Below are 19065 nucleotides of genomic sequence, written 5' to 3' on the forward strand. Positions count from 1 at the left end.
CTATTTTTTTTATACTTAAAAAAAATAAAGGCTTATAATTATATATTAATTATTAAGGGTTAAATAAAATAATAGTTAAAAATTAATACCTTTTACCTTTTATTTTAAAAATTTTTAACTAAATTTTAGGAGCAACCCGCTACACCAAAGTTAATTTAAAAAATGCTTATTATTATATTTAGGTTTATAAAAAAGACTAGTAAAAAATAACTTTTTAATATTAATATAGTTATTATAAGTATATTATTATATTTTTTAGTTTAACTAATGCTCCTGCCACTTTTTAAAGTTATATTTATTTTATAATTTATAATATTTTAAATTAAATTTATATTATTTACCTTAATAATATTTTAATTTTTTTTATTAACCCTAAGCAATATATTAAATATATTAAATAAGTTTTTAAATAGTTACGCAAGGCTAAATTATTTACTAATTTAAAAAAATATACCTTTTTTAAAAAAAAGGTAAAATTCCTAGGTTTTGTAATTAATTAAAATAGTATTAAAATAAACCTAAAATAAGTAATTACTATAATTTTATAAAAAAAACCTTGTTTTTATAAAGCCCTGTAATTCTTTTTAGGTTTTATTAATTTTTATTATTATTTTATTTATAATTTTACATAAATTACCTTACTATTAACTAATTTAATAAAAAAAATATAGCATRGGAAGAAAATTAGGCCCCTGTAATTTTAAAAACATAAAAAGCTAATATTTTAATTTTTTTTTAATATTTTTATAAAAGCCCTTTTATTATATTATTTTAACCCTATATAAAAAAAATAGTTAAAAGTAAATGCTAGTAACACGGGGATAGTTAAAATATATTTTTAACTAAATAATATAGGGAAATATTATCTAGTTATATTTTAGTTTTATAAATTTATTAAAGTAAAAATTAATTAATTAATCCTAAATAAGAAACTATTTACTATTATTTAATTATTTTATTATTAAAGGTAATACCTTAAAGGTTCCCCTTATAAAATAATAGTATAGTTAAATTATATAAATTTTTATTTTTTTATATAGYAGYAAAAGTAYAGYAAAAAGCAAGTAAAATAATATATAAATTTARTARTATATAAYTTTAARATTTTATATTAYYYAGGCAAGYATAACCYTATAAATACCTTATTTAAAAGGTATAAAAGTAAGACTAAATTAGTCTTAAAAAAAAATTTTTTAACACTTATTAAAAAAAAAATAGTATAAGGTATTAAAGTACAAATAATTATTTACCTAGACTTAATATAAAGTCTTTATAAAAAAAAGCTTAATTTAAATAAAAAATAAGATATTTAAGTTTAAAGTATTAGGTGTAATAAATACTTTAATATTTTTAGGAAATTCTCTTGTTTTTAGGATAAAACAAAGTTAAATTTTAATTTTAAAAACTATAGTACTATAAATATATAATCTAATTTTAAAAAAAATTAGGTTTTAGCCTAGTATTAAGTCTAAAATACTATATTAGTTAAAAATATTTACTTTAATTATATATTAAATTATTTAGTAAAGTTACTTTTAGTATTATAATTTATAAATAATTAGACTTAAAAGCAAATTAAAACCTTAAAGGTAAAAAATTAAGCTAAAAAAGCTAAGAAATTAAGTTTTAAAAACTAATTAATTATAAAAAGTAATTTACTAGCTTTTTAAGATTAAATTTATATTTTATTAAATTAAAGGCTTAAAACTATAATTATTTAAGTATATTATAATAATTCTTTAATAAAATATTTTAGTTTATAAAAAACTAAATTTTTAGTAAAATAAAAGTTTTTCTGGCTAAAAATAAAAGCTATAATAAAAACTTTTACCTATTTATACCTTATATATTAATATACTATAACGCCTTAACACTAACCCTATAAAAAATTATCCACCTTACTAAAATTAAATTACCCTTTTTTTAAAATTAGCATGGATTTTATTATTAGCCTACCACCTACTATATACTAAAAATAACATGTTAATACTATTTTTATAATAGTAAATTATTATATAAAGTGGTATTAATTTATCCCTATTTTAATATTAATCCAAGCCCATAAACTAGCCAAAGTTTTTTATTAAAATTAAACTTTAAATTATAGCTAGCCTAAAGGTATTATATTTAATTAAAATTTTTTTTTTATAAGTAAATATTAAAAAAAGCTATAATTTTATTATAAAACTAAATTATATTTATTAATTACTTTCCACCCTTAAACTAATAAATAAACTAAGTAAATTAACTAGGTTTTAAAATAATACCTATATTATTTTATTATAAAAAATTATTATGCTTAGCCTATATTACTTAAAATAGTATAATTTACCTATAATAATACTAAAAATATTATTATTAAAATATTACCCTTTTAAGCTATATATAGCTAAGACCCGGAAATTATAATATAATTTAAGGTTAACTTTAAATAAATAAAGGTACTAGCTGTATTAGCTAGGATTAAAAAACTTAAAAAAATTTAAGCTAAATATAAAAAAAATTAAAAAAAAAATATAAAATACTATTAAACCTACTATAATAAAGGCTAAAAAAATATAAAGTTTAAGCTAAAATAACTTATTAAACTTAGTACTAAAAATTTAAATTTAAAAATGCTAATAAAACTTAAGCCTAAGTTTATTAGTTTTTTTTAAGTATTAAATAAAATTAATTTTATAGTATATTAACTTTTACTTTCCAAAAAGTATTATTAAATATATAATATTTTTTATATTTTATTACTTAAGCCTTGGCATAATAAAATTAATATAAAAACTATACCTAATTTAAAAAAAAATAAAAAATAAAAAATTAATAATATTATTAGCTATAACTTTATTAAAAATAAAGACTTATACCTAGTAAAATAAAAAAAATAGCCTTTAAAATATAATTAATAGGTTTTTATTAAAAATATAAATATATTAAATTTTATTTAAAAGTATAAAAAAAGGCAAGCGCAGCAAGATAATTATTTATTATTTAATTAAAAATAAAAATAAGACCTAATTTTAAGTTAAAATATACTTAATATACTTAAATAAAAAAGACCCTAATAAAATACTACTTAAAAATTATTATTTTAGCCTTAAACTATAAGTAACTATAAAAAACTATAAACCTAAAAAGTAATAAGTGYTAAAGTAAAAAAAAAAAAATAAAGTATTATTAAAAAAACAAGGCCTTAATATTACCAAGCCGTTACCTAGTATAACTAAACTAAAAAATAATAAAAATAAATAACCAAGGCGCTAAAAAGGCACTAAAAATAAAATAAAATATTAACTTTAAAAAAGTAAAAAAATAAAAAAACACTACTACTAATACTAAATATATAATAGACCTGGTTAAATACCCTTAATAATAATAGGAAACTTTGTTTTAATATAAGCAAGTCTAGTATTAAAATTTAAAGTATTAATAAAATAAGCTTAACAGGCAAGCTTAACTTTTTTTTAAAATTAAAATTTAGTAATAAACTATTAAACATGGCCTAAATTACCGGGAAAAAAATAAAAGTATAACTATAAAACTTTAGTATTATTTTTTATATTAGTAATAAAAAAATTTATAAATTAAATAATAGAAAGTAAGGCGCGATATAATAATACTTTTATATAATATTAAAGGTTTAACTTTTACTAGTCCTTTTTTACCTTACTTAAAAAAAAGAATTTTTTTTAATAAGCTTTTTTTATATTTTTAAAGGTTTTTAGTAATTAGATTATTATAAAATAAGTTTAAAAAATAAATTCCTACCCTTATTAATATTTTTTATTTTTTAAAAAAAGCTTTACCCCTTTATTATTAGTCCGCGGGTAAAAAAAATAATAATATTTAATAAAAAATTATAAATTATAGGCGTTTCTTGTTATTATTACTTTAATTTAAAAAATATAATAAATTAGTTATAAAATATAAAAAAAAAATATTAAAAACTTACTAGCTTACAAGTTTTATTATAATAAAAATAGGTCTTACATAAAATTAATATAATAGTATTAAATTTATAACTAAACTAAAATAATATATTATTATTATTTAAATTACTAGCTTTTAATGCGGACCAAAAGCATATTAGGTATTATAATATTACTAAATAAATAGGCACACGTGATAAAACCCTGTAGGTTTTACTAGCTTTTTTACTTTTTTTAAGCTTTTTTTTTTTTTATTATTTATAGCGCCCTTTTTTTACTTATTTTTTTTTTTTAAATTATTTAAGAAACCTTTGCTGTTCCCGTTGCTATTTTTAGTAGTAGTAATAATAGTTTTTAGTAAAAAAGGGGGGTAAATTTTAAACCTTATTATAAGTGCTATAAGATTAAATAACTAGTAAAAAAATAAAAAAATAAAATATTAAACTTTAAAAAATAAAATAAGGAAACTAAAAAAATAAGATAAAAAAATTAAAAAAGTTAAAAAAAAAAAAAACCAGGAAGTAAATAAAAATTTATTTTTTTATATTTAACTACTTATATAATATTAATAATATAGCATTATAATAATTATATTAACCTTTTTATTATTTATAAAATATTGCCTATTTATAATTTATTAATACTTAAATTAATAAAAARTAACTTAAAACTTTTATTATTTACTAGAATAGCTACCTTAGCTACTAAAAGCAAAGTTATTTAAAAGTAAAATACTAATAAAAAAATATTATTTTAAGCCTTAAGATAACCCCGCATTTAATAATAAATTATTTTAAATAAAAAAACTAAATAATTAAATGTAAAATTAAAGCAAAATAATAATAAAACATGTTTATTATAAAAATTAAAGCTATTTAAAAATTAGGATAATTTTAATTAAAAAAGGGCTAAGTTATTATACCCATGGGTGCTAAGCCCTAATAAAATAAAAAAATTAATAAAATAAAAGTTATGGTAATATTAACCTAACATGTAGTAATAATATTATTATTATTTTAATAATATATTTAAGGCTAACACCCTAGTAAAAAATAATTAGCTAAAAGTTAGTTTTTATGTATTCTAGGCCTTAAGATTTAATATTAATCCCCTATTAAATAGCCCTCTTAGTACTTTGTTTTGTACCTGGTTAGCCTACTCAAGGTTTTCACAGCTATATTATTTTAAAATAAAAAGTATAAAATAAACTAGTTTTAAAAAATACCTTTAAAGGTAGTAAAGTTAGGAATATTATTATTAAAAATAGGTTTATTATTATTAAATAGGAACTTTAGAGTAACTTTATAATGGTTTTATATAAATTATATAAATTACTTAATAATATTTTTATAATTACTTTTAAGCTAGTAAGTGTAAGCCTAGTATATTTTAAAGTACTTATTATAAAAGTAAATTACCTATTAATTTTTATTTATTACTAGCTTTATAAAAATAAGATTAGTATAAATATAAATAAATAGCTTAGTAACTAGTTTTTTAAGCTATTTAAATATTTATTAAAAAGCTTAACTAACCTAGTAAGTATTGCAGTGCTTAGGTAATTAAAAATTAAAAATATTAATTTTTTATATAGCTATAAAAAGATACTTAAGTGCTTTATTATTAATATATTTTAGGTGTTAGTAAAAAGCTTTAAGATTTTTTTAAAGCTATACTTTTTAAATTAAAATTTTAACTTTTTATTAAGTTAGAGTGTTGGCCTTTTTTAACTTTAAAAAACTTTTTTTTAGTTTTACTATCTAAAGGCCTAAGAAATGATTTTTAAGGTAGAAAACTAGTTTATTATTTTTAAGTATAAAAGTATTAAAATCCTAGGTATATCTAGCTTTTTAAAAAGGCCTTGCTATTATAATATTAAGGTAAAATTTAAAAGTATATATAATTTTATATAGTATAAATAATATAATCCCTTTATTAAATACTTTTAAATAAATAAAAACTAATTTATAGCCTTGTATAGCTATAATTATATTTTTAGCTTAAATATTATTACCTTAAAAGTAATTTAAAAAGGTAAAATAACTAAAATTATTATAAATATAAACAAAGGCACTAGTATTAAAAATAAAGGTATTTTAAAGTTTTAAATTACTTAAAATACTAAATACTAGGGCTGCTTTATAATATTTTTTAAGAATTATAAATTACATGTTTTTTTAGCTATTTTATTAAGCTTTTTAGTTCTTAGTATTTTTTTTTTTATTTTTAAAAAGCTTGGTATTCTTAACCTTTAACTTCTAGAGCTTCTTGCTATATTTATTATTTTTTTTAAGTATTTTATTAATTTTTTTTAGGCCTTTATTTATCTTATAAAACTTTAAATAATATAAATATATAAAGTTATAATAAAACTTTATAGCGCGCTTATATTTATAAAAATAAATTAATTTATTATTAATTAGTGCCTAGGAAGGTTTATTAGTAAAAAAACTTTTAATATTTAAATTACTAGTAAAGGGCTAATTTAACTTTTTAGTAAGTATAATAAAGGCTATTCCTCCTGCAAAGGTTTTAGCAAAGCTATTAGTAATAAAAAAATATTATTAAAACTTAAAAATAAAGGTAAAATAATTAGTTTTACTAGGTTTTTTATAATTTAATTAATTTGCATGGCGCTTTATATAAGCTATTAAGTATTTATTAATAATTTTTAAAAATATTATATTAGCTATTTTATTATTGGCCTTGGGTTGCTTAAGGCATAAAATTTTTTAATAAATATACTTATAATTTTAAAGCCACTAGGTAACTTTTTCTTATTAAATTAATATAGTAAGGGTAGTAATATAGCTATTAAAAGCCTTAAATTTAATCTTAAGATTAATAAAAGTAAGTTACTACTTTAATTTAATAAAAACCTTTATAATAAGCTTATTTTTAATAAGTTATTAAATAAAAAGCATAATTAACTTTTGTATAATATTATTAATATTTTAAATTTTTAAAAGAACATGCTTAGCGTGGTTTTATTTTTAATTAAATATTTTAAATACTTTTTTATTAATATTATCTCCAGGGAGTGGAAGAAGCTTAAAAAAAAAGTTTAATAAGTTACTTTTAAATTAAAATACTTTTAAACTTTTATAATAATTATAATATATAAAATATAGCTATATTATACTAGCTAGTCCTTCTTAAACTTTAGGAAAATTATTATATTTAAAACACTAGTAGTAAAGCTTATAATAACTTTTAAATTAATAAATTAAGTATAAAAGTTAAGGTTTAATTAATATTTAACTTTTTAAATATAAATATAAAAGATAATTAATTATAAAAGGCCTTTATATAGTAAAGGGCTAGTACTTAGGGAATGTAAATAGCTTTAAAAAGTTTAAAAAAAATAAGAATTTAATAAACTAAATTATTAAGTGGTTTTCCGGGCTTATAACTATAAGGCCTTTTAAATACCATGCAAAAAAAAGCTATTAATTATATAAATATTAAAAAATTAAATAAGAAATATAATAATATTTAAAAGCTGGAGCTAACTAGGGTTTTTATAAATAATTTAAGTTTTTAAAAATAATAAGAATTTTAAATACTTTTACTAATACTTTATAATATTTAAAAAACTGTAAATATTATAGTTATACAAGCAAGTAATTTAGTGGTAGGCGTTACAGTATTTTAATTAAGACTGCCTAAGGCGCCTAAGCGCTGTCAAAGCGCTGCAGCGCTTCCTCATCAAACTAAGCAATCTCCACCATTGGCTGACAATATATATCCGGCAAGTGAGCCAGCACAAGGCTCTGGATTGTAACGGCGGATGCGACCACTATGATTCTAAGAAACCCGGATCTCGCCTTCTACCAAGAACGAATATCGGAGTAAGCGCCAAAGGAACGAAGGGTTACGCTGCGCAGATCTCATTATTCATACAGGACTGGGACCAGAAGATCCCCAACAACGGAATAGTCAAAGATCATTACCGGGCAGAATGACAGGACAAAAGACCGACCGTGCCCAATAAAGTCATTTTGGGAGATGAGCCTCTGATGACGAAACTCTTGCCGAAGCGCTCAAGCTCTGCAAGCAGCGGGAGAAGAAGCGGAGCGTAGGACAATTGATCCCCCTGAGGTGAAATCATTGACGATTTTAACATTATTGCATAACCTCTGTCCGAGTAATAGTAGTGAGACTGCCGTCGCTGCACCTGCGGATGGGTCATGGCTTCCGAGGTGCGTACTTCACGCTGATATAACATCATCCCAGCACCTTCATCTTTTTCTTCTTCTTCTCGCCCTCCTTCTTTTGCCCCTTCTGCCAATCCCGCCAGCTCCCAATCCGTTGATCGCGGCTGTTCTCCCATGCCTGCTGCTGATCCCGTTTCCGCTTTCGCTCCTCAATCTCTTCTTCCTCTTTCCGCCTCTCTCGTCCCTCCTCTTGTAGCTTCGCCTTGGCCTGTCTCCGCCTCCGCGCCTCCTCCTCCAGCAGCACGTGCACCGTCTTCTGCCGCCACTCCTTCTTGAACTCGTCCGTCTTCAACTCCGGTGAGTCCAGCGTATACTTGTGTTCGCGAATGAGAAGCCGCCGCGCGTCCGCGATGCATTCGTCTAGGTAATTTCGTTGTTTCTTGTCCATCAGCGCCGATTGCGCTTTCTTGAGGCGGTCGAAGGCATCTGGTGCACCGGGGTTTTTTGTCTTATCCGGGTGGATGAGTAGTGACTTTTTTCGATATTGGATTTTGATGTCTTTCTCTGTTACTCCGGGCTGAAGGTCGAGGACGGCGTAGCTGTAGTAGGAAATTAGTTTTCGAATGTACCGAATGGACGAATGGAGAGTCTTACGCATCTAGAACAAATGATTTTCGGATGCGATCAATTTCGGCATCCTGAGGTTGTTAGCAAGTCAAGAAGTCTATGTTCATGTGAAACTGCACTCACCTTGGTGAAATCGGAGGCCTCTCGCTCGAGAGCATCGAGCGCATCTTGTTCGTCTGACATTGTGGAGGCGGGGAAGGAAACGATGCGTTGCAGATAATAAGCGAGATATAGCGAGAGGGTATCAAGAGGAATTGCGTATAACAGTAACGACAACGTTCATTATCGTAAATCTTGAGGATGCGAACTGCGGCGTCTTGAGGCTATCGCGATCGTCCTTATCAGCGCTGACTCAGCCGGCGTCCGCCCGGCAGAAAAAAAGTTCCTTGACCGCCCTCCGTCTGTTTCTACTGAAGACCGAGATTCCATCGACCGACAGAAGAATCAGATCAGCTCACTGCGATAATCATGGCTCCCTCAAATGGGCCTCGGAATGGCAAGCAAGCGAAACCATCTAATCGATCCGGAAACTTGAAGCGCAAGCGAGTCCAGGGGGACCTCTCATCGCTCGTCAAGCGAGTCGAAGAGCTCGACTTGAAAGGAAAATACGAATCGTTCTCCGATCTGCCCATATCAGAGCCGACCCTGTCCGGCCTCACTTCGTCGCACTTCAAGACTCTGACGGACATCCAGTCTCGCGCGATCAGCCATGCGATCAAAGGTCGAGACGTTCTCGGTGCCGCAAAGACGGGAAGCGGAAAGACACTGGCATTCTTGGTTCCCGTTCTCGAGAACCTATATCGGAGACAATGGGCGGAACACGATGGTCTTGGTGCGCTGATTATCTCGCCGACGCGCGAACTGGCGATTCAGATTTTCGAGGTTCTCCGCAAAATCGGTCGGTATCATGCGTTTTCGGCGGGTCTGGTTATTGGAGGGAAGAGTTTGAAGGAGGAACAGGAGAGGTTGGGACGAATGAATATCCTCGTGTGTACACCCGGACGAATGCTGCAGCACTTGGATCAGACGGCTTTCTTTGAGACGCACAACCTCCAAATGTTGGTGTTGGACGAGGCGGATCGGATTCTGGACATGGGTTTTCAGAAGACCGTTGACGCCATAATCGGACACTTGCCGCCGGAGCGCCAGACGCTTTTGTTCAGTGCGACACAGACGAAGAAGGTTTCCGACCTGGCTCGACTGAGTCTGCAAGACCCCGAGTATGTGGCCGTTCACGAGGCTGCGTCTTCTGCGACGCCGTCGAAGCTTCAGCAGCACTACGTCGTCACACCTCTTCCCCAGAAACTTGATACGCTGTGGAGTTTTATCCGGAGTAATCTGAAGTCAAAAACCATCGTATTCATGTCATCTGGAAAGCAGGTCCGCTTTGTCTACGAATCCTTCCGACATATGCAGCCCGGTATTCCTTTACTTCATCTCCACGGTCGCCAGAAGCAGGGTGGACGACTCGATATCACAACTAGATTCTCGCAAGCGCAGCATGCCGTTTTATTCTCGACTGATGTTTCCGCTCGAGGGTTGGATTTCCCGGCTGTCGACTGGGTGATTCAGCTGGACTGCCCCGAAGACGCAGACACATACATCCACCGTGTCGGACGAACGGCGCGATACGAACGCGATGGCCGAGCAGTGCTATTCGTTGATCCAAGCGAAGAGAAGGGAATGCTACGACGTCTTGAGCAGAAGAAGGTTACGCTGGAGAAGATCAACGTCAAAGCAAATAAACAGCAAAGCATCAAAAACCAGTTACAAAACATGTGCTTCAAGGATCCCGAGCTCAAGTATCTCGGACAGAAAGCATTCATTTCCTACGTCAAGTCTGTCTACGTCCAAAAGGACAAGGAGACGTTCAACCTGAAGGAGCTCAAGCTGGATGATTTCGCCGCGAGTCTCGGGCTTCCTGGAGCGCCTCGAATCAAGTTCATCAAGGGAGACGATACCAAGGAACGCAAGAACGCCCCTCGCGGCACAGCGTACCTGTCTAGCGGCGACGAAGACTCCGATGAGGAGGGCGAGAAGAAGAAACAACCCAAGGAGAAGGAAGTGCGAACCAAGTACGACCGCATGTTCGAACGACGAAACCAAGACGTGCTGGCGGAGCACTACTCTAAGCTCATCAACGATGACGGCACGATAGCCGACAGCAAGAACACCGAAGAAGCAGACGAAGACGAGGACTTCCTTTCCGTCAAACGCCGCTTCGAGGCGGGAGACGAAGCTCTCGATGCCGAAGGCAGCTCCGAATCCGACTCCGATGTCTCAGACTCAGAGGCTGAAGGAGAAGACGACAAGAAAGACCCCAAGGTCGTTAAAATCAGCGACAAAGACACCCTGGTCGTCGACTCCAAACGCCGCGAGAAACTGCTCAAGTCCAAGAAGAAGCTGCTTAAGTTCAAGGGCAAGGGTACGAAGCTGGTCTACGACGATGAAGGAAACGCACACGAGCTCTACGAGATGGAAGACGAAGAGGCGTTCAAGGCCCGCGGCGACGCACAGGAGCAGCAGGCCCGGTTCTTGGCTGAGGAGGCTGCACGCACCCAGCGCGCGGACATGGAGGACAAGGTCGTTGCTAAGCAGAAGAAGCGCGAGAAGAAGGAGAAGCGGAAGCAACGGGAGCGAGAGCTGCTGGCGGAGGAGGAGCAAGAGGAGCGTGTTGCGCAGCTTGTTCCGTTTGACGAAGACCAGGACATGGATGGTGGGTACTCGCAGTCGGAGGAGGAACAGGAGGTCCCCCGGCCGAGCAAGAGGGCGAAGGTGCAAGAGCCCGAGGCGGTGCCTTGGTACAAGCAGGAGAAGAAGAAGAAGGATTCCGGGGAGAAGCAGATCCAGACGCTGGAGGATCTGGAGTCGTTGGCTACGGGGTTGTTGGGGTAGTTTCTTTCTCTTCCTTTACTATTTTTTTGTCATTCAGCGAGATTCTCTACATATCTATTTGCATGTACATGGTAGTGATGAACAAAATATCTTTATTTTCGCATTCAAGAGCCTCATCTTTGATTATCTTGGTCAGTAGCAGTGGCCTCATCCAATCGCTCCTTGCGCCTTCACGTGCAGAATGATTGGTGAGACACCCACCACTCAGCCCCCTCCAAGCCCGAGACACCCTGCGATTGCCCGACCCCTCCGCCAACGCACCTCGTGTTCAATTCCATGATCCAGTCCTGCAAGGCTGACTCCGGCGCCAGAGCTCGGGCCCGAAGAGGGGCGCTGGAGCTGGGCGTTTGCTTCGCCTCTAACAAGGCCGTTTGGCTATCTCAATCTCAAGGAAATGACGGGAGTCTCGACAGTTGCCCCATTCCTTTTCGCCTTTGTATGATGATACCCTTGCTTGCGGAAGACAAGGTACCGTACTTACATTGAACTCATCTTGCGGCACTTCTCCACCTCAGAGCTGGACAGCTCAAAGTCAGAATGCGCAAATTCGTCAAGTTCCTCGGCGGCGACAAGCACTCCGCATCCTACCACAGCATCTGGGCCGTGCCAGCCCCCGAGTCCGGATCGAGGGCGGTCGTCACAAACACGAAGAAAGAGGCTCGCGAGACTTTATCCAGCAAGAAGCCCCAGTCAACGCTGCACATCTCGAAACTGAACCAGCCGGCTGTTGCGGAGCTCAGCAGCCCTACGGAGTCGACAACACCTAAGGAAGCCGACTCAATCGCGGAGCTCTCGGCCACAGACTCGCAGGTTTCGGAGCTGGATGGATCGAGGCCGACCACAGATGCGGTGCATACCGCCATGCCAAAGGAGGAAGAAAGAGCAACCGCGAGCTCTACGCCCAAACCTACGGCTGGCCCCGATGCAGACCTCCTTATATTTTCGGATGGGACGGAGGGCATCCCGGTGTTTGGACGGCAGTTTGGTATAGCCCCGACGTCGATAATTCGCGAGCAGAAGACGAAACAGCCAGAACCGGAGCCGGAGCCTGAGCCTGAACCTGAACAGCAAGGCGAGCCAGCTGCAAGCCCCAAAAGCCCCGAGGACTTCTTCCAGCAGGTCGACGAGGAACTTGAAGCACTCTACACGGACTATCTTAAGTCGTCCGGCAAGCAGCGAGCGCCCGCCGAACCAAAGAAGAAAGTGAAGAAGGTGAAGAAGATGAAGACACCGAAGAACGAACCAGAGGCATGCATCATCTGCCTCGAACCGTTTTCAGCTACTGGTGTCAAGGCGCCAGAGAAACTATCCATCGCTTGCCAGCATACGCCGTCGGTTTGCTACATCTGTTTGTCGAAGAGCATCAAGCACGACTTGGAGACCAAATTCTGGGACGAGATCAAGTGTCCCGAGTGCAAGGCACCGTTTATCCATGAGGATATCAAGCGGTTCGCTGACCAGGACACGTTCATTCGGTAATGCCCTTCATCAATATTCCCGAACGAGGCTAACACACTTTAGATACGACAGACTCTCCTTCCGACACGCGGTCAATGCCGACAAGAACTTCATCTGGTGTCTCGAGTGCGACTTTGGGCAGCTCCACGAACCAGGCGCCGAGCAGCCGGTCGTGCAATGTTACAACTGTACCGCCGAATCGTGCTTCAAGCATGCCATCAAATGGCACGACGGGTTTACCTGCGACGAGTACGATGCACTGCTCTGGGACCCGGATAGCTACAAATCCATCAAAGCGAAGAACGAGGGAACAACCACGCATGTTAGACCGCTGAGGAAGATAACTAGGTACCGCCTGAAGAACGAGGAGCAGTCACGACAGAGCAACCTCCACGAGGCACAGAAGAAGGCCGCGCGGAAGAGACAGGAGGAGGAGGCTGCGCGGGTGCGCGAGGTGAAGAAGCTCCAGGCTCAAGCGGAAGCCGAGGCAGCACGATTGCAGGAGCAGGAGAGGTCGGAAGAGGAGAGCTACGAAGAGGAGGTGAAAGACGATTTTAAGGAGAAAATCGAGATGCTGAAGCGGAGGATGCGCGAGGTCGAGCTGTCCGTGAAAACGGTGGAGAACACGACGAAGCGTTGTCCCGGATGCGAGTGGCCGATTGAGAAGAATGCTGGGTGCGACCATATGACCTGTTAGTCTCCCTCTTCTTTCTTGCCGTCCGCTGCCTATCGCCGACGTATTGACCAGTACAGGCATCAAATGCAGACAAGAGTTCTGCTGGGTCTGCCTGGGGAAGTGGGGGTCGCATACTCGGCGGTGCCGGCGATAGGCAGTCGCTCTACTGTGGAAGTTCGCTGACTCTTTGGTCAAGGTATCAAATGCCATTCCGAGTTCTGCTGGGCATGTCTGAGCGACTACAATGAGATCCGCCGGTTCGGGAATTCGATGCATAAGGGAAGCTGCAAGTTTCATACGGATAATTTGCCAGAATATCATTCAGATGAATCATATGAATAGCATATCTTGTCATATGAATAGCATATCTTGTCATATGAATAGCTTATCATTATGTCGTTAGGTACCTAAACCAAAGCAAGAACTGACTGCTCTAGAACAAATTGCCAAAGAACCCACCCACCTGCTTCCCCAAGGCTTTCTCCTTCTCCTTCCTCTCCCTCTCCTTCTCGAGATAGTACTCTTGCCTCTGCAACCACCCCTGCACAGCCCCCAAGACCGTCTTATACTCTTCTCCAGCAGCCTTCTTGACCACCTTCTTCGCCGACCCCCCAGACACCCTCTTCTGCTCACTAACCCGCACCAAGACCCTGGGCTTAACAAGCACCTTGCCCTCCCCCCACGAATCAACCTTGAGCTTGCGGAACACCAGCCTCGGCGCCATATCAAACAGCCACCGAACCTTGACCTTCGTCTCCTCCTCACCCTCCTCATACCCCTCTCCCTTCCCCTTCTCGACCATCGGCACTTCCCTCAGGTACTTGCCCCCCTCGCCAACCCTCACAAAATCCCACTCCCCAAACCGCCCCTGCCTAACCTCCCTCTCAAAAACACCCAGCCCATCCTTCGCCGTCTTCTCACTATCATGATACCCCGACCACTCAAGCGCATACTCGTCAAAGCAAAGATGGAACCGCCGCGCCAGTTCGGCGGCGGGTTTCGTAATGCTCTCCAGAAAGCTCTTGGCCAGTGTATTCGGGTCCGTGGACGGCGCGAACGCACGCAGCATTTTCACCATGTGCACTGTTAAACTCCACATTCGGTCCTGCGCGTACGTGTCGAAGCCGGGACGTGACGAGGCAGCCGTGTAGGTTTCTATGTGCCAATGGCGGATTGTGCGTATGTCTGCACGAATTAGCATAGTATAGTGATTACAGATAGGTAGGGGAAGAAAGAAGAGAAGAGAAAAGGAGGCATACCACGCCTCGGCTCAAGAACTCTCATCGCCCGCTCAACGCCCATGACGAACTCCCGCTCGCCCCGCGGAAGAGGCGTGTAAAAGTCCTGGTTGAATATACTTTCGACCAAGAACCGCAGTATAACAGCCTGGATAATATCGACGTCCGTACCCGCGACATTCGTAAACGCTGCTTTTGCCTCGAAAGGGATCAGGTTCATGAGGTTCTGGATATCGTCGACGTGCAAGGCGTCGACGGCGACTTGCTTTTCGTCGAGGCTGTCGGCGAGATACTGGTCCACCCAGGTTTCGATTGCGGTGTGGAGAGACTGGAAGGCGTTTATTGCGTCGCTGTTGGTGAGGGTTTGAGTGTGTGGTTGCAGACTGAAGATGTGGTTTTGGGCGTCGTGGAGGGCGGTTTTGAGGGTTGTTAGTTGGGATTGGAGGGATGCGTTTTCGGTCAGGAGGGAGGTGATTGTTGGGTTGTCGACGGAGGGGTTTGCGTTGCTCTTTTCGGACTCGGTGGTGGCTGGCGCTTCTGTTTCCTCTTTTGCTTCTGCTTCTAACCTCGGTTTGGATTGCGAGGTGGTGGGTTTGGGTTGTTCCTTGGATGTGCTGCTGGTGGAGTTGGACCTTGGCGGTTAGTATGGAGTACACCTGTACGATGTTGAGCGACTCACTTCAACTCATTCCTATCCACCTGCGGCCTATCTTTCTCTTTCTCTTTGGCCTCGACCTTTTTAATCGGAACAACAGCTTGTTTCTTTTTCAGCGATGGCGCCGACGCCATCGCAGCAGCGGCAGCAACCTCAGCCATAATCAGCTCGAGCAGCGACGGAGGTCTGAGTAGTTCAGTCTCCCAGAAAATAAAACGATCGATCGACCACGCACCTCTAGCCGCAGATAACCACGCGTGGACTGACCTCATGCGGGGCACGAGGCGCAAGGCAGATACATCGCGGGCTTAGCAGAGCTCCGATTGCCCGGGGCGCGGCTGCAGGACCTGGCACCTCACTAGTTAGGGCTAGCCTGTCCAAGTCCAAGACCAACGTGCCACTTCTTCTAGCGTGCCATTGGAGCTTCACCCGGGCACGAAGCTCTGCAGTATCGAGAATTATAGCCGATAGGCTGTGATGAGATCGAGGCTTTCTGCCTGGCGAGGAGAGAAACAGGGTCTGGAAAAGGTGGGGTCACCTATGACAGTGAGCAAGTAGAACGCAAACAGCTGCAGAGGCTGAAACACGACAAGGCTCTCCTACGGACAAACGCAGCCTTATTACCGTCATCTTCTCACCCGGTTTCTTTTGGTACCTATCTTCTCGTTTGTAATCCACCTTACCTTAAAAACTGCTTATGGCGAAACCCCTCACCTCGCCCTCCCTCGAACAACTGCTGCGCGCGACAAAGAAAATGGAGAAGACCTTCGACTCCCTCTCGCTCGACGACCGCAAGATCATCATCGGGATTGACTTTGGGACGACCTTTACGGGTGTCGCGTGGGCGGAGACGAGGAGGGTGCGTCCTCACATCTTTCTTCCAATACCTATTTAGGAGATGGAGGGTTGAAGCTGACAATGTACGGTCTGTATAGCCCGACCACATCTCCGTCATCGAATCATGGCCCTCGCACACCGGCACCCAAGAAGGCATCAGCAGCGTCAAGGTCCCGACCGAGCTGCGCTACACCAAGTCGCCCGATCCACTCACCAAGGGCGAAGTCGAATGGGGGTTCCAGATCCCGGGGCTGGTCGATCGGTATCAGTGGTTTAAGCTGTACGCTGCCCTCATCTCCATTTCCTCACTAACGTCATGTTGAGAATGGCTGATAACGTGGTGTGGTGCAGCGGCCTCGACGAAAGCAACCCCCTCGTCTCGACAAAGTCCTGGGGCGACAAGACCCCCGACCAGTTGGCGGAGGACTACCTCTCCGCGATACACAAACACATCATGTACAGCCTGGAGCAGAAACTCGGCGCCGCGTTACTGCGCACAATCCCGCTCGAGTTCTCGCTCACCGTCCCAGCCATCTGGACCGAGGCCGCGAAGGACAAGACGCTGAAGGCGTGGAGGAAGGCCTCCTCCGGCACGAGCACCAGCACTAACACCCCCGAATCCAAAGAGCAAGTGGTCCATCTCGTCTCCGAGCCCGAAGCAGCAGCCATCTACGCAATCCAGGGCCTGGACCCGCACGGTCTCAAAGTCGGCGATAGCTTTGTCCTCTGTGATGCCGGCGGCGGGACCGTCGATCTGATCTCATACCGGATCATCGAGCTCACACCCATCCTGAAGGTGGAAGAGGTCACGACGGGAACAGGGGGCCCCTGTGGCTCGACGTTCCTGAACCGCCGCTTCGCAGACTTCCTCACCCGCAAGCTTGGACGCGAGGAGGGGTGGGACGACGAGGTCCTCCAGGAGGCCGTGGAGCGGTTCGAATCGATCGTACGTCCCATCCCCTTCCCCTTCTCTCTCTCCCAACCCCATCCCATCCAAGAAGGAACATGCTAACCAGGTAAACGTAGGTCAAAAAACAATACTCCCCAACAATCGACGGCGGGAATGGCTACATAATCCCCGTCCCGGGCCTGTCCAACAACAGCACGCTCAACATCCGACGCGGAAAAATCACAATCGCCCCCGCCGAAATGCACTTTATATTCGAGCCGCTCATTCTAAAGGTAATCAAATACGTGCAGGACCAGATCGCCGCATGCTCCGGCATCGACGGCATCTCCATCCGCGCCGTCCTGCTGGTCGGCGGGTTCGGGCAGAACGCGTACCTCAAGGAACGGCTGCGCGATGCTCTCAAGAGTGTTGAGGTGCTGCAGCCGCCGAATGCGTGGACGGCTGTTGTACGGGGCGCTGTCATGATGGGGTTGAGTAGGACGAAGGCGCTTCGGACCGTCGACGTTGTCTCGCGCAAGGCGCGGAAACACTACGGTATTGAGCTGCACACGCCGTATCGAGTTGAGAAGGGGCACGACGAGTCCAAGCGGTACTGGTGCACGCGGCACGGCCACTACCGCGTGCATGCGATGTTCTGGTTCCTGGAGCGCGGCGCAACGCTACAAGAGGACAAGGCGATTCCGATTGACTTTTACCAGGATTTTCCGGTAGCGAAGGGGCGGCCGGGGTTTATGTATACGGATGTGTGGGCGAATGCGGAGGATGAAGGGGCGCCGGTGCATAGGAATGGTGGGACGAAGGTGCTTGTTACGCTGAAGGCGAATCTGTCTGCGATTCCGCAGGTTGATCTGGAGAGGACGGTTGTGAAGAGGAGTGATGGGAAGGAGTATTATAATATTGATGCGGTGATTGAGGCGACGTATAGTTCTGCGGAGACGAGGTATGTGCTTAATGTTATGGGGAAGAGGTATGATGTTGTGAATGCCGAGTATGCTTATTAGGTATTTGGGATGGTTATTTCTGGGGTTTGGACATGGTCGCATTATTACTCCCTAGGTAGTTGGATCTCGCATAAGCTGTTACATAGGTTTGTTAGATGCTTGCCAGACTGCCAGATATATAAACTCACAAGGTTCATCTCTAGATCGTAGCCGGTTTGCATCCACTGCCTAGATTGGCTGCCTACATTCTTGACCGAGCAGAGCTTGGTACTTCTCCGCAACTCTCCGATTGGTGACTGGATACCAAGGCCGCGATCAGGATGGCGCCAGCGCGGTTGGAAGTCAAAGCAATTGTGTCTTTCGACCATGGACGAAGAAGCCGGGCTGCCTAGGAGTACGATCCAGGTACCCAGCCAGGTATGCACCCCCTGTCCTGCAGTCGTGAGGCAGAGGGAAAAATCCACGCACAAAGAGCCACAGCAAAGATTTACCTGTGAAATCAACGGTCGAGAAGGTAAGGAGACAAAGATGAAACGAAGACATCGTGATGAGGTCTTCTGTAGTGGCGTAGGTACCTCAAACCTTAGAAGCCTTCAGTCAATTCCTCGGAATAAAGGTCTCAAGCCCGTCACAGCCTCGCCGCATACACAGTGGTAGCAAGCTGTGGACAGAGGTAGATGCGCGGCATGGCGGGAGATGGGACGCGGTGTTAGCAAGCAGTGACAATAGGGCTGGGTACTGGCGCGCT

The 19065-nt window shown here is 39.3% G+C and overlaps 5 protein-coding genes across 5 annotated transcripts; 3 read left to right on the forward strand and 2 right to left on the reverse strand.

Annotated features, from left to right (window-relative positions):
- Positions 1 to 8150: 8150 nt before the first annotated feature.
- DSM5745_07959 (J domain-containing protein) lies at positions 8151 to 8890 on the reverse strand (the record flags this gene model as incomplete). The annotated part of the gene is made up of 3 exons (XM_026749975.1): positions 8151 to 8679; positions 8735 to 8778; positions 8831 to 8890. 3 exons carry the CDS (start codon positions 8888 to 8890, stop codon positions 8151 to 8153), a joined length of 633 nt encoding a protein of 210 aa, XP_026600979.1.
- A 285-nt stretch (positions 8891 to 9175) lies between these two features.
- dbp4 (RNA-dependent ATPase HCA4) lies at positions 9176 to 11602 on the forward strand (the record flags this gene model as incomplete). The annotated part of the gene is made up of 1 exon (XM_026749976.1): positions 9176 to 11602. The coding sequence occupies one exon, from the start codon at positions 9176 to 9178 to the stop codon at positions 11600 to 11602; it is 2427 nt and encodes an 808-aa protein (XP_026600980.1).
- Positions 11603 to 12139: 537 nt separating this feature from the next.
- Positions 12140 to 13757, forward strand: DSM5745_07961 (E3 ubiquitin-protein ligase; the record flags this gene model as incomplete). The annotated part of the gene is made up of 2 exons (XM_026749977.1): positions 12140 to 13077; positions 13124 to 13757. 2 exons carry the CDS (start codon positions 12140 to 12142, stop codon positions 13755 to 13757), a joined length of 1572 nt encoding a protein of 523 aa, XP_026600981.1.
- Positions 13758 to 14169: 412 nt separating this feature from the next.
- On the reverse strand, positions 14170 to 15901 carry DSM5745_07962 (uncharacterized protein; the record flags this gene model as incomplete). Its single annotated transcript, XM_026749978.1, has 3 exons — positions 14170 to 14921; positions 14996 to 15606; positions 15654 to 15901. The coding sequence occupies 3 exons, from the start codon at positions 15899 to 15901 to the stop codon at positions 14170 to 14172; spliced, it is 1611 nt and encodes a 536-aa protein (XP_026600982.1).
- A 482-nt stretch (positions 15902 to 16383) lies between these two features.
- DSM5745_07963 (Hsp70 family protein) lies at positions 16384 to 18377 on the forward strand (the record flags this gene model as incomplete). Its single annotated transcript, XM_026749979.1, has 4 exons — positions 16384 to 16488; positions 16565 to 16746; positions 16818 to 17412; positions 17493 to 18377. The coding sequence occupies 4 exons, from the start codon at positions 16384 to 16386 to the stop codon at positions 18375 to 18377; spliced, it is 1767 nt and encodes a 588-aa protein (XP_026600983.1).
- Positions 18378 to 19065: the final 688 nt, after the last annotated feature.

The sequence above is a fragment of the Aspergillus mulundensis genome (assembly GCF_003369625.1).
Source record: "Aspergillus mulundensis strain DSM 5745 chromosome Unknown scaffold_9, whole genome shotgun sequence".
NCBI classification, from domain to species: domain Eukaryota; kingdom Fungi; phylum Ascomycota; class Eurotiomycetes; order Eurotiales; family Aspergillaceae; genus Aspergillus; species Aspergillus mulundensis.